Source organism: Mizuhopecten yessoensis, unplaced genomic scaffold (assembly GCF_002113885.1).
Source record: "Mizuhopecten yessoensis strain PY_sf001 unplaced genomic scaffold, ASM211388v2 scaffold10829, whole genome shotgun sequence".
Taxonomy (NCBI): Eukaryota; Metazoa; Mollusca; class Bivalvia; order Pectinida; family Pectinidae; genus Mizuhopecten; species Mizuhopecten yessoensis.
Genome location: NW_018408742.1, coordinates 1,309,773 through 1,323,900, shown reverse-complemented (window position 1 = coordinate 1,323,900; position 14,128 = coordinate 1,309,773). Strand labels below are relative to the sequence as shown.

Sequence of the window (14,128 nt, the reverse complement as noted above, 5' to 3'; positions counted from 1 at the left end):
GCGGGTTCGAGGTATACATGGGACAGTCGACAGGTACTGGCCGCTTGTCGGGTTTTTTTCCTCCGGGAACCCTGACCTTCCTCCACCACCAAAATCTGCCACGACCTTAAATAACCATCCAGTAGATGTCAATAGGACGAAAACAGAAACCAGTCATTTTTTTAATGTTAACATTTCAGAAACATTTTCATACACTGAATATTTCCATTACGATGCATGATATTAAGTTGAAGTGGTATTTATTCGGCTTACATGGTTATCATTTTCAATATCAACCATTTATCGGCAGACTAAGGTATTGGTAAAGAAGTAATCAGCTACCGGTCGATCAACATTTTCCATCACTTTGATTGGATAGAATTTGAAATATTGAACGTATCGGTTGAAAGATTGATGCCCTTGCCACTGTGTCCTTTTATCATGAACACACATTGATGTGAACATTAAGACTTAGCGAGCACTCAGAATGGATTTAAATCGAAATATACCAGCATTTCAAAATATAAAAACTAAAGTGCAATGTTAGCATTGTGCATTTTTTTTAAATACATTCTTTCAATCAATTAAAGATTTTTTTCATTAACTCCAGATAATGTGTCGTTTCATAACATTCTGTGCTGCTATCATAATATGTTAAAATTTGCATAGCCATAACCATCTTGATTTAAGGCCGGTATGCCTCTCCATAGTTGGTAAGAGATGAGTTAAGCACCGGATGATTTAAGTATATAGAAATGAAATTTAGACGCTAATGTGTCATTTCGTAACATTTAGTCGGACTACAGAACAAATTGACATGCTATAATGTCAGACAACTACGTAGTGAAGACATCAGTTGTAACACCTTATTTGAGACTAATCGCTATTTTTTAATTTAATTACTTAAGGTAAGTTCAGTATATCCGAATAGCATATATTACTTCGGGGCCTTTAAATATGACTTATCGGGGGTTGAAATCTAGGGTGACCTCTATGCTTTAGGGGACTTGTTCAACGTTTAACGTCTGCCAACAACATTAGTTTTAATAAGAGCGATATTTTATTGCCTGTCAGAGGATAAACTGTACACTGCATTAGGAGTCAAATACGAAAACCAATGTACCGAGCATCCAAATGTTCAATGATGGCTACAGTACTCATATTTGCCAGGTCTGCCCGACTTAAAATGAACTACTATAGCAGTTATTCGAAACCAAACGTTCCAATGCACCTGTTCAATCTAGAAACACTTGTAAACATGACATGACATATGCTAATTCAATCGACACAGACGTGGAGCAACACTTTGACAGTATCATAGTCACAAATACTGCTCGGGACAACACTCTGCACGTAAATTTTCCCTGCGAGTCGATGACAAATTAAAGCATTAGCTCAAATATTTCACAAAGGGCAAATAACTGAAAAAAACAGTTCCTAATGCAGGAATGTTTCATTTACAAAAATTAAGATTAACATCTTATATATCAATACAGTTTAAGACGGGAAAGTTTAAATTGAACAAATGATTGTTGTCTAACTAACTTTATTATGTGCATAGGTATCGTTATACATGTATTTGAAGCTCGTTTGATAATGAGATATTGTTTGTGTTAAGAGCTACGGCTGCGACAGACCAGGACTGGTACCGTCTGATTGAATCTATGTACAAGAAACCCCTCATCAATTTCAATGTGTCCCTACTAGAGACACACAACGTATCCCGTCTCGTTATCAGTGACCTATTTTGGCTCACCGGACACAAGAAGGATGACCTCATCGTAAAGTAGGTTTAACAAATGTTTCCCCTCTTTTGCTTTTTTCATCCGTGATGACATTGGCCCCATTATTTTCCAGGTAAAAATGCTATCGTACATTTAATGTTGTCATATCAATTATTTATCCGTAGTAAATTGTATTTAACATGTTAACATGTCTTAAATGTAAAAACGGCTTCACCCACGTTCAAAGTTGTCAAATGGAACAATATTTGATACTTTATCATAATAATATGTTTAAATACGCCGTTTTGATGTAAAAGGATACAGAATATATATTGTAGAAGAGTAATTGTTTACGTCATTATTAACATAATCCTATTATAGGTTTATTTGCACATCAGGTCTTCATTTATATACAAATTACGATTAAACCAAACAATTGAACTTTCAATTGTCTGTTATTTAAATAAACAAATAACAGAGGAATTAGAATGTGAAACCGATATTCAATATTGTAACTTTTTATAAAATACCGTTGCATTTTTAACTTATTTACCAAAGTCGCTGCCAGGGTTAAAGATATATTTCACCTAATCCTGTCAATCGCAACCGTCAAGGGCTTGTTAGACTTTGTAACGTCACAATGAAAATAATTGAATGACGACACATCACCCATGGTCGACGTAGCAACTAACTATTGGCTTTTACGACAGAGAACATTTTCACTTATAAACTCTTTACAAATTGTTCGGAAATAGTGATCATGTTACTATCGAGTGAAACACTATAAGAAAGGAAATTAATGGGGAGTTGCGATAAACAATATCTTGTTAAATGTTCGCATTTTATCACCAGACTAGCAGGAACTACAGATGTAAAAGTTCTATTTCTGTATTATGTAGATGTTCATGGGGAGATATACCTTGTGGTCCTGAAAACTTCACCGCTGTGCTGACAGATCACGGACTCTGTTACACCTTCAACTCCGACATAGATCCAGCTTCAACTCTAGTAACCTCCTCTTCGGGTACATGATCTAACGTTGGTGGTGATGTAGATATATTCTTCCCTTTATATCTTATTATGTTCTTAGTTGATCTTTCCATGTTGTATGTAATTTTTATAATCATACAAACAGTCTTATAAAAAAATGTGTAATTTCCCCCCCGTTTTGACCCTGAGAACACCGATGGATCCTAAAAGGACGAAACAGCTGTATGGTGCATTTTTACTCAATTTTGTCAAACTGTGTCATTTACAATGTTTATAGGTGAACTCACATGTGTGCGTCTTACGTTCATCTTACACAACTAGCTGTTAGTAATATAGGGGACATTTACATGCATGTATTAATGTGTATATGTTTTATGATATGTACACACTATGTGGTTTATGTAGTTATTCATGATTATATAAATATATAAAAATTATCAAAATAAATACAAAAAAGTGGATACCATTTAGTAATACATTTTTGCTATCCTATTACTGATTAATTATGATTGACTTTTTAATATGAGCATTGTATAGCTAAAAATATCAATTAAATATTTATATGTAATTGAAACATACATGGAATTATCTCCCCTATACCATCTGCTATATATATATATGTCTATGCTACTTATTATATATGATTTGCATCAATATTTTCTTACAAACCATTTCATTCATCTTTGTCTTTGTCATGTCAACCTAAGGAGAGAACTTATATAGGCCTAGCCTGCTGTTCAATCCTATTGTTTACTCAATAAAATATGATGAAATATGAAAATAATACATTGTTACTTCCCACATGCCATTATAGGGTCTGATGCAGGGCTCCGTTTGCTGTTGAATGTTGAACAGTATGAATACATGCCCGGTCCCAGCAGCGCAGCAGGTGTGAAGATCCTCACCCATGGGCAGCGAGATTTGGCCCGGGTCAGGGAATTGGGTATTTCCGTCCCAACGGGCACACACGCATTTGTTGGACTTCAAGTCATAGCAGTAAGTCAGACCAATCATTATCACAAAGACACAAATAATTTTCAAGCACATAATTAGAGATACAAAATCATTCAAAAGCTTAATGAACCTATTTCCAATAAAAAATATATTCTAAAAATAGTTTGTTTTGTTTTTCGTATATGCAAAAAGATCAGACATGGATTTTACCAGCTAACAGAGACCTCATACGCTAATAAATAATTCCACAGTATATGTCACGTAATCGTCATAAAAGGACCAAGTTATTTTATTGTTAGAAAATCAAAGAGATAAGGGTTCTATTTAGATTTGGAGTATTAATTAAAAGAGTTAATAAGACAATTTTGCTAATACCATTTGCCCTGCTGCAATACGCCAAGTGGAGTCAAGAGAAAAAAATACCAAGCCTCTTATTATGGCAGTCGCAAGCATCACACTCAGGAATCATTCTGATTTCTCTCCACAAAATCTTTTCTGCTCTTCTCTCCACGCCACATACAATTTGCATGTGAAATGTTGGACACTTTTACCAATTTGTAAGATAGGTTTACTGTTCAGACATGTGTCTCCAGTAACATTTTAATTAAGTAAATGATTAATGTTGGAGTCGGGATGTCAAAGGTAAGACTTGTATGTAGGTTCCTAAGACGAGTGAATAAGAAGTGATATGAATCAATCGGTAGTATACATTTGCATAAAGGGAATATTTTAGACTGATTGCAATATTTATTCTAGCCTGATTTCGTAGACGATAGCCTCTTTTCTGAAAAAAGTGATTTAAAGTTATCAAAAAAGATAACTCGTTCGAACATAAGTAATATAGATCTATTATTATGAACAGCATTCTTATCGTCTGCCCTCAGAAAACTGTTTATATTGGAAAGTTTCCAATTGTTGGATAAGACGTATCTGTCAATGTAAAATTAAGAACTTTAGAAAGAAAAAAATCTGTCTCTTGTTTTCATTAAACATTGTAATAGTTATCCAGTTTGGACCTGTATTGAGAGAGTATTAAATTGGCTTGTTTGTTAACGCATGGGACAATTCTTTTCTTTAATTGTTACTAAGGTATCAATGTGGTGAAGCTTTTTCATTATTTTCATTTCATTTCTATCTTAGTAACATAGTCTTACAAGTTTCATCAAAGATGTGAGCGATATATCTTTTAAAGTTACAGTCTGTTAGTGTTGAAGTATTGTGGTAAGGATATTTCTCTGACCTAGACAGGTGTATCCACACTATTTCCAGTGTGCGATACATAGAATCCCTCACCCACTTTGTGTGAGATAGGGGAATCGCAACTCGAAGGAGAAGATTTAAAGGTTGCCAAACAGGAAGCTTTGGAAAGTGTTTGGCAACTTTCCTTCTCCGATGGTTTGGATCTCACTACAATGGGGGTGAATTATTCTGTTTACCCTGTTCACCCATTGCGTATCATTCACATAATGTAATGTTAACGTTACAGGTAAAACTCAGGGTTGACGTGATGTTGATTGATTGTTGGAGTGCCATTATTGTATTGTTGACGTGACACATACCATTTTTATGAATAGTCTCAACCCTAACAATGATCTCTCACACCGGTAAAAGTGTGGATACACATGTCAAGGGTAAGATAAATCCTTGTCTCACCCTAGGTTTGAAATGGGGGGATCTCTCAATTCATACTAATGCACCAACGTCACGTCAACAATGCATCAACGTCTCGTTAGCCTGCAATATTAAATGATACAGAATAGGTAAACAAGGTAAAAGAAAACAGTCACCCCCTTGAGGTGATATTTCAAATCTCAACTCTAGGGAAAGATTGTTGCGTTGCCAAACACTCGGCAGAGCCTCGTGTTGGCAACTTATATCCCCCATCGGGTTGAGATTCACCTATCTTACCCCTAAGGAGGTGAGAGAGTATATCAATCATGTGTTATACTTTGACTTTTGCCTCACACCATCCTTACTTTTATTATTAGCTGTCAAACAGGTATATGTGGCTAGGGAATACTGCTGCATTGTTAAAATATATTGTTAAAGAACTTGTATTATATATATATATGTTTATATTTTGATATCTTTATATCAGTAACAATCAAATTTATGATATTTAGCTGGAGAACTTACCCCCACCCCACGGACAGTGCAGTGAGAAGGGCCTGACCTACTTTGATTACTACACGTTTGACTCGTGTCGCCTGGAATGTTTGATGTCGTACATAAATAGTCAGTGTGGCTGTCGCGACTTCTACATGCCAAGCGTTAATGGTAAGCCTTTTCCTTTCAGCAGAAAGTAGTAACCTATCAGCCTCCCCTGATTATTGAGTTTATGAATAATCCACTGCACTAGAGACTCTCTAAGGATCTTCGTACTTCAGTCAAAATTGTATGATGTCGAAACCTTTTTGCCGGCAGGGCTATTGCTTTTATAAACCATTCCTGAAAGCAGTAGGACAATCTTTAAGCGTCAGGAGTTGAATTGTTTAGCGCGAGTTTTCTAATGGAAGAGATATAATGTACACTGAGGCGAAATTGAACTGTTTTGCTCATGATATGATACCTAGCTAGGTGAAAAAATCAGTGTGTCAGGTGACCTTCATACATAGGAAGGTGACGTCATGACAGGTGCCACACTAGGTGTAGGAAGCACTTGCTGTTTCTGTGTCCTCGATTCTTGAATTCTGATGTGTTGTATATGTTCCTATATTGATAAAAGCTAATCATCTTCAATCCGGATCTCACCTACCCGTATTTCGTATCCTATTTTCTAACATTACAATATACCAGCGTACGAGTATGAATAAAGTAATTATGTTATTCCCGCCATCTTGTACAGCAAAATGCCGACACTCCATGAGGGTAGCGAATTTGATATCATTCTCTTTTCTGAGGCGAATAAAATCAAGAACTTTTTTGAAGCCGTACGTACTAGGACCCAAAATAAAGTATTTAGTATTTCATGTTGATTTTTATCAAAATATATCTTAAACACTTTCATAGTTATGTATGCACATAATGGTTTTCTCTTCTTTTTTTTTTATCTTTCAGACGAACCGAGAATATGTTCCTTAAAAGAATATTTCAGCTGTTTTCTGCCAACCAAGCAGAAATATTGTAAGAATAGAAAAAATACATATCAATTCATGAGCAACAATTTGCATAACATAAAATTATCACACGTCAATGAGAATCTTCACGCTAAGATAAGCTATTCCAATTACATTTTACAACCTCATGTTAGTATTAAATTGAAACACGGGCACTATTTAGATGCTTGATTTATTGGTACATAGATTTTGATTTTTGCGTATCCTTTATATGAATGAAATGGTTGTTTGTAACGTTTCTATAACTAGTACGATATGTACCATCTCACCTTTATCAGACAAACGACCGGCAAAGTGACTGTTAACTTTGATGCTTACAATGTATAAGAGACAAGTAGTTTTTGCGTTTTGCAAAAAGGATATACGACCCATTGTTCTCGATTTAGAGCAAGCCACTGCCGATTATCCTGATGACATTCTTTATCGCATAAAGCATGTCTCCTTTTGAATAATCCTGGTCCGACTGTTTCATTTATGACCTGTGTACGTGTACAAGAACTCATTATCATTCTCAACCATGCATTCTGAATATAAACCAACTGTTTTCGTAACTACAATGTAACTCAAATTAAGCGTCAAAACGTCGAGATAGTGAATGCGGTATTTGGCATTAAGTCATTCGAAATTCCGGAAAGAATAATATCGAAATTTCAAAAATTATTACTAAACATTATGTAGAACACAGTTATTTATTTTGAGCATCTTTAATTTGGTCTCGGATCCTTTCTAGAGGTATCAACTTCGGACACGAAACCGTCTTGTTGGCTGTCCGATGTTTGGCGCGTCACAGTTCTTGTCTCCGATTTTGTACACACATTCTCTTACAGTTTCTGTTGCTGTTTAATTGGTGTATCTGGATCTTTCTTCATCATTTTACTCTTGTCCTCCCCTTTTGGACTCTCGCACATATTTAACAAGGTACTAAATAGAGTTTACCAGATTTGATTCGTCAACTTCATAATAATAATAACAATAATGATAATAATAACAATAACAATTCGAGGTTCTTATATACCGCTTTATCTCAACCTAGTTCTTAGGTCGTCTCAAAGCGGTTCACAAATTATTATCCGTGGTTATAGGGCCTTTGCAACCAGCCAATATCTTGCTCAGCTCCCTGGGGAGCATGCAGCAGGTGCTGCTTTTCGGCGCTCACAGCTAGCATTCTATAATTCTAACACTGCCCAACCACGTACTCATTTACAGCTGAGTAGGCTGGAACAAGCGGAGTAAAGTATCTTGCTCAAAGATACAACACATTGCTGTGCCGTGCCGTGACTCGAACCCGCCACCCTTCGGTCATGAGCCCGGCATCCTACCACTAGACTACCATGCCTCCTTAATAGTCATATCGTAAAAAACACACCGTACTAGTCATCGAAACGTTACTCATGATTAGTAGCCCATATGTTTGTGTGCATTTGCTATAAGTTAACGTGGTTTTTACGGCACTTCCGTACCCTATTATAACGTCTTATTCGAGAAATAGTGAATTTGCCACGTGGATAATAAAAGATATTCAAATTTTGTACCTGTTGCTAACACGGGGTTGGATATTCCCCAAAATATACATGAAGTACAGAGCCTCTGTTTCTCTCTTCAGTGTTGTTGGTACAAACCGGAAGTCAACAGTGCACGTGCCCCACGTCCTGTAAATCACTTATGTTCGACCCTACCTTGTCATATGCTACCACTTCCCGTCATGCAGTGGACAAGATTCTTGACAAGGTTATCACGTCAAAAATAACTGAGAAGCTGACAAAAGCAAGGGAGGTAACCCATCGTATGGAGCAGGCAAAGTTGGAGAAATTCCAAACTGTTGTGTCCGCCGTTAACGACTCCTTATCAGCAGTGATGGTCTTGATTCATAAGGATATGAGAAAACGAATCGCTAAACAAGTTGAAAACGTGGAAAAGGAATCTGAAAGAATGATGGTCGCTTGGAAAGAAAAGGACTTTCTTTATAGGTACCAGGAGTATAACGTCAGAAAGAACTTCATACGCGGGAGGGACGCAATGGAAGAAAGAACACTGAACCTCTTATGTATTGGTTTCCATGAGTTTGTGTTCCTAACGGAGACGTATCTTCAGGATTTGGCTTCAGATTCATTTGAGAGTAATGCAGATGGAAGGCTAATTCTTTATACTATACTAGTTGCAAAAATAAATGATCGAATTGAAACTGCCAAGCGTGCACTGTCTAACTATACTGAACTATACAAAGCTTATCAAACAGGGACACCCTTGTTCCGGTACAAATTTCTAGGAGTTGCCAGGAAACACAATCCCATGATTGCACCAAAAATCCTCCTTAACGCTTCTCTATACCACAACCACTACGCAAGGTTACATAGTCCGCGCGTGAAGGATGATATCGAGGCTATTATTGCTTGTTTGCTTGAATACATTGACTTTCTGAACGAGGTAATGCAAACAAGCAGTCTTAACACCACAAGGATGGCTACCATAAGCGAAGACTACGTCGACGCATGTGAGAGGTTTTACCATAGTAAGAGTGTGTTTTATTACGAAAGTATAGAAAGACCTTTAAGAGTGATTTTGACGCGACGTGACAAATTTAACAAAGCAAAAACACAATATTTGGCGACAATTAAGAACATCAAGGACAATCTCTTGCAGTTGGATGGGTCCCTAGAAACTATGTCGAATTCAACGCTACATGTTTTTTCAGATCTAGTTGATCGGGCTGTAGATTATTTCACGGACCAAACGGTAAGGAAACTCGACGTTGCAAAGATGGCGGAAGAGGAAAAGGTGCATACTGCATCTATCAGCTTGAAGATGTTTTTCCAAGAGGTGCGGAGTCGCGGACATGCAATATACGATGGTTGGACTGTCCTGACGCCCACAGGACAGTCCATCTGGAAAATGATTTTAGAAGACGAGGAGATGTTGGATTATTATGTATACAGAAATATCACCGACTTCCTAGCTAACAGTACGAAAGTTTACTATGGACTTGAACTTAACTATACAATACACAGGGACACCAATGATATACGATTTATAGTTGGGCTAAGAGACAGTCACTTCCATAGCTGTTTGGATCAGATGGAGGACCATCTGTCTAACTACGTCACATCAACCCAGGTGGATCATAATGTGATCATGTAAGTTCATTAGGATGTACGCTCCAAATGGGGATCAGTTAGTGATCGTGATTGCTTTTGTTCGTTACGTGATGACTTTGTGGCATACCAGTTCTATTATACTATATAACCCTAATTCCATGACGCGGCGCCCGCCGTTGAAAATATTTCCTTTAGAAAACTATAAGTTAAGAACGAATAGAGGTGATTTGACGAAATTTGGCAAGGTTTAGGGTTATCTCTGTGAAAACGCAACTTCAAGATAATTTGTTGGCATATTGGGATGGAGAGGAAGAGTCCAAACGACGATATAGGGCCAGTCTTTAAGACTAACCCTCGAGAACGAATGAATGAATTTATTCCTTTTTTTGCCGTCCAGTAACCCCGGGCCTAGCGCATCACAACTTTTGTAAATGAATAATAATTTTGCGGGGAACATCCCTTGGGTAATTCAACATTGTATAAATGAATAGTGGGAAAGATATGGAAACAGAAGATCGGGCCCTAAAATGAAAAATGATTAAATTACAAGTTTAGGAATGTTTACCTTATTAAAGATGGGACAAGAAAAAGGACAAAAATGATTACTGGAAAACCAAGAAAGGAAGCACCTGTTTATTTTTGTTGTTGATACAGAAACCAAACAAAGCAATTATTTTACTACATCAAATGGTCATTTCGTCTATTTGTTTCAACTGTAGTTCAGATCAATCGGATCATTTTGATCCTTAGCATCACCGATGAGAAGGAGGAAAACAGCTAAATGGTGCAGGGTAATTAATCTTTCGCATACTGTATAGTTTGCCAAATTTTACAGCGCAGTCACATGTGTTTGTCGTAAGTTCATCTGTAACGTTTCTAGTTTTATTTAGCAATTGTTAACAAAATTCTGAATTTTATCATCTTTATCCAGTCACGTTTTGGCGAAATGTCCTCTCTGGCCTCTGATCGGCTGAGACATTTCCACTTCTTCTCCATTCACATCTTAATACATGATCAACTAATGGCCTGGATTCTGTTGGTTTTTTTTGGAAGCTTACATCTCTCATCTGACTGATTAAGACATTACTTACGTCTTCTCAACTTCCACTAGTCCCGTGATAATCAAACCTGACATGTATTATGTTTCTAAACATGCGCTTTTATTTTTTACTGTTGAATCCAAAAAGGCTACCCTATCCTTTTATTTTGTGTCTAATTTTCGAACATCCTCGATACTCCAATGGTTTTGCTTACTTACGCTCTCATTGTCATTGCAAAATGGAAGGCACGCGGCAAGCTTTTTGATTGGTCTCAGGATAAAACAACTGACCAATCGCTAGGCTGATACCTGTCCTTTGAAGATTACAATGGAGCGATACCAACTTCAAAGACAGTCAATTTTACCGTTACGTGACCGCGAGATTGTACATCTGATGATCAAACTAGCCTTCTTGTATCATGTACACGGTGGCGCACACCAAACTTTTTATTTTTTTCGTGATGTATTCCAGGGGTACAGAGAGCGTAACCCATGAAATTTCAAGGATGCATTATCACAAGTGTATTGTTGTCGTGACCTTTAGAATAACTTTTCATTAAAGTTAATTGACGAAACTGACATTGTATAAGAACTGAATACTTATTTCCGAATCGTTGCTTATTATGTATTGAAAATATGATTTATACTTCCAGAAATAAATACAGTTTTAAACTTACTGGATTTAATAAAGTGAAGTTAAATTTAAATCAAAACAAATTAAAATGAACGTTTCATTTTCTCAATTTTGTTTCATATATGCCTCATAAATCCTATTTATTTCAGGGACAATTATCTACAGCTGGATATATTCTACAGAGAAATGAATTACGAAGAGATACGTCAACAGAAGGCTTACGACATTTTCTCATTATTGTGTACGTATGACATCGCCTCTCAAAATATATTGTTATTATGTATGACGTCATCTCTAATGCAGCGCTCGTTATTATGAAAGACATTACCTCTAACCTTATGAAGAACATTGATATGATATCGCCTCCAATATGCCAGATATCCTTTCAAGTTTATTACTTCAACAGCTATTATAGCAACTGCAAATACAGCAGGCAATTGGGCAATTCTGAAAAATATATTAATTTACATCAATTAAATAAACTTTGGACCATTTGTAAAAACATCATCAACACATTGCTCATTCCCTTTAGCAGTCATACACTGTAAATGATAAAAAACGTTCGATAGATTTGTATTATAAATATAGAATAAATATTAATAGTCTTTGTGGTCATATTGATCTCCTTGTTTCTTTACAGGTGATATAGGGGGTTCGATGGGACTGTTTGTGGGAGCAAGTGTGATGACCATATTTGAAATTATCGACCTGTTTCTAAACCATTCGGCAGAACGATTACTGAGACAGAACAAGCGATAGTCAGTCTGTAAAACAAAAATGTATATATTTTGATAATAAAAAAAATCCACTCAATTCCAACTGTGTTAAAAAGCACTACACTTTGAACGGATCAAGTACAAATAAAATGTATGATTACATCTAAAAAAAAACCAGCCTACCTAATTACCATGCTTTGTTATGATACTTCATAATAGAATCAAATAAAACATATGGTACTTCATTGTATGCAGGCTAAACATTTACTTCAGCTTTGACAACAACATGATTTTGTTATATTCCAATTTGTGAGATGCCATAATTACGACTACTTTTCATTTTTACCTGGTATTATTTACCTAATATAAGAGGACAAATTGACTCAGCATCTAAATCGATAATAATTTTGAGTTATTATTCAAAAGTACTTTTGCTAAAAGTTGCTTATCTTTGTTATTCCAAGTACTGTCAACTTGATGTTACCTCACATTCTACATCAATAACATGACCGAGCTTTATCATTCCAAGAACTGTCAGCTAAAGGTCACCTACCATACTGCATCTACTACACTTTTAACGGATCAAGTACAAATAAAATGTATGATTATATCTTAAAATAAAATGTATGATTACATCTCATGGGCGGATTGGTCGAGTGGTTAACACTCCGGCCTTCCAAGCAGGCGGCCGGGGTTCGATCCCCGAAGTCGCAGTACGCATGGCATATTAGAGAAAGTGTTTTTTCTCCTGCCCACACAACTCCAACAACCCAGGTGGAGTATACAATGGTCTGGGGTGGGTGTTGCGATCTGTGCTGTAGCATTCAAGTGAGGTGACACTATAAATGATACCGTTAGAAGCACGGCCCCACTACAAACAGAGCACAATACATCTCCAGCACACACACATGCATACACACATAGGCAGATACTAACCAGGTGGCATAGGACAAGTAAATTGCGCCAGATAAGGCAGCTCCTGCGAATTCCTCATTATTGTATTGATTACTATATATGCTAACTGTACTGAATGTATAAAATTGTATATCTATGTACTGTAAAACGCTTTAGAGTGGCTCATGTTAGCTAGATAGGGCGCTACATCAAATATTGTATATTTATTTATTATTATTTATTTATCTATGACATGACGAATCCTCACGTTTCTAGTACTGTCAGATTGACGTTACCTAATATACAACATCTATAACATGACAGAACCTTAGTATTCCAAGTACAGTCAGCTTGACGTCAGCTTACTTACTACATCTGTAACCGAAAAATCCTCATCATGACAAGTACTGTCAGCTTGACGTCATCTTAAAAACTGCATCTATAACATAACATAACTTTATCATTCCAAGTACTGTTAGCTTCACGTTTCTTAACATCCTACATGTAAAACATGATCCTTATCATTCCTAGTATTGTCATCTTGACGTCATATCACATATTCCATTTACAACAAGATATGTCAGCTTCTCATTTCCTTACCACATGTCACGAAATACAGTAAGTATATCTCTCAAGTACTGTCAGGTTGGCATCAACTAATATACTATTGAACCTGAAATGCATAACCCATATATTCAAAATACTGTCAGCTTGACATTACTTACCATAATAAATAACATTTAATACAGAAGCTTATCATTCCAGATACTGTCAACTTGATGTCACCTAACATATCATATAACATTAAATAAAGAATTGTATCAATCCAAGTACTGTCATGTTGACGTGTCCTAACCTAACAAAGAACATTAACTGTAACACCTACATTAACCATACATCCGTGTTATTACTTATGTTAATTAGGTAACGCTCAGTACTGTCAGCTTACCATTGCTTAACATAATAAACAACATGAAATATATAACTTAT

At 36.3% G+C, this 14,128-nt stretch overlaps 1 protein-coding gene across 4 annotated transcripts in view; it reads left to right on the top strand.

The window, feature by feature from the left end:
- LOC110462789 (degenerin-like protein del-10) overlaps window positions 1-12,340 on the top strand; it is a 42,440-nt gene extending 30,100 nt beyond the window's left edge. For all 4 annotated transcript variants that reach the window (XM_021516963.1, XM_021516962.1, XM_021516964.1 and 1 more), the window contains 8 exons: window positions 1,598-1,765; window positions 2,603-2,727; window positions 3,508-3,689; window positions 5,771-5,924; window positions 6,705-6,770; window positions 8,367-9,894; window positions 11,678-11,769; window positions 12,169-12,340. In XM_021516963.1, coding sequence (XP_021372638.1) covers window positions 1,598-1,765; window positions 2,603-2,727; window positions 3,508-3,689; window positions 5,771-5,924; window positions 6,705-6,770; window positions 8,367-9,894; window positions 11,678-11,769; window positions 12,169-12,287 — 2,434 coding nt within the window. In that variant the 3' untranslated portion in view covers window positions 12,288-12,340. The remainder of the gene's footprint in view (window positions 1-1,597; window positions 1,766-2,602; window positions 2,728-3,507; window positions 3,690-5,770; window positions 5,925-6,704; window positions 6,771-8,366; window positions 9,895-11,677; window positions 11,770-12,168) is intronic.
- The last annotated feature ends 1,788 nt before the right edge of the window (window positions 12,341-14,128 follow it).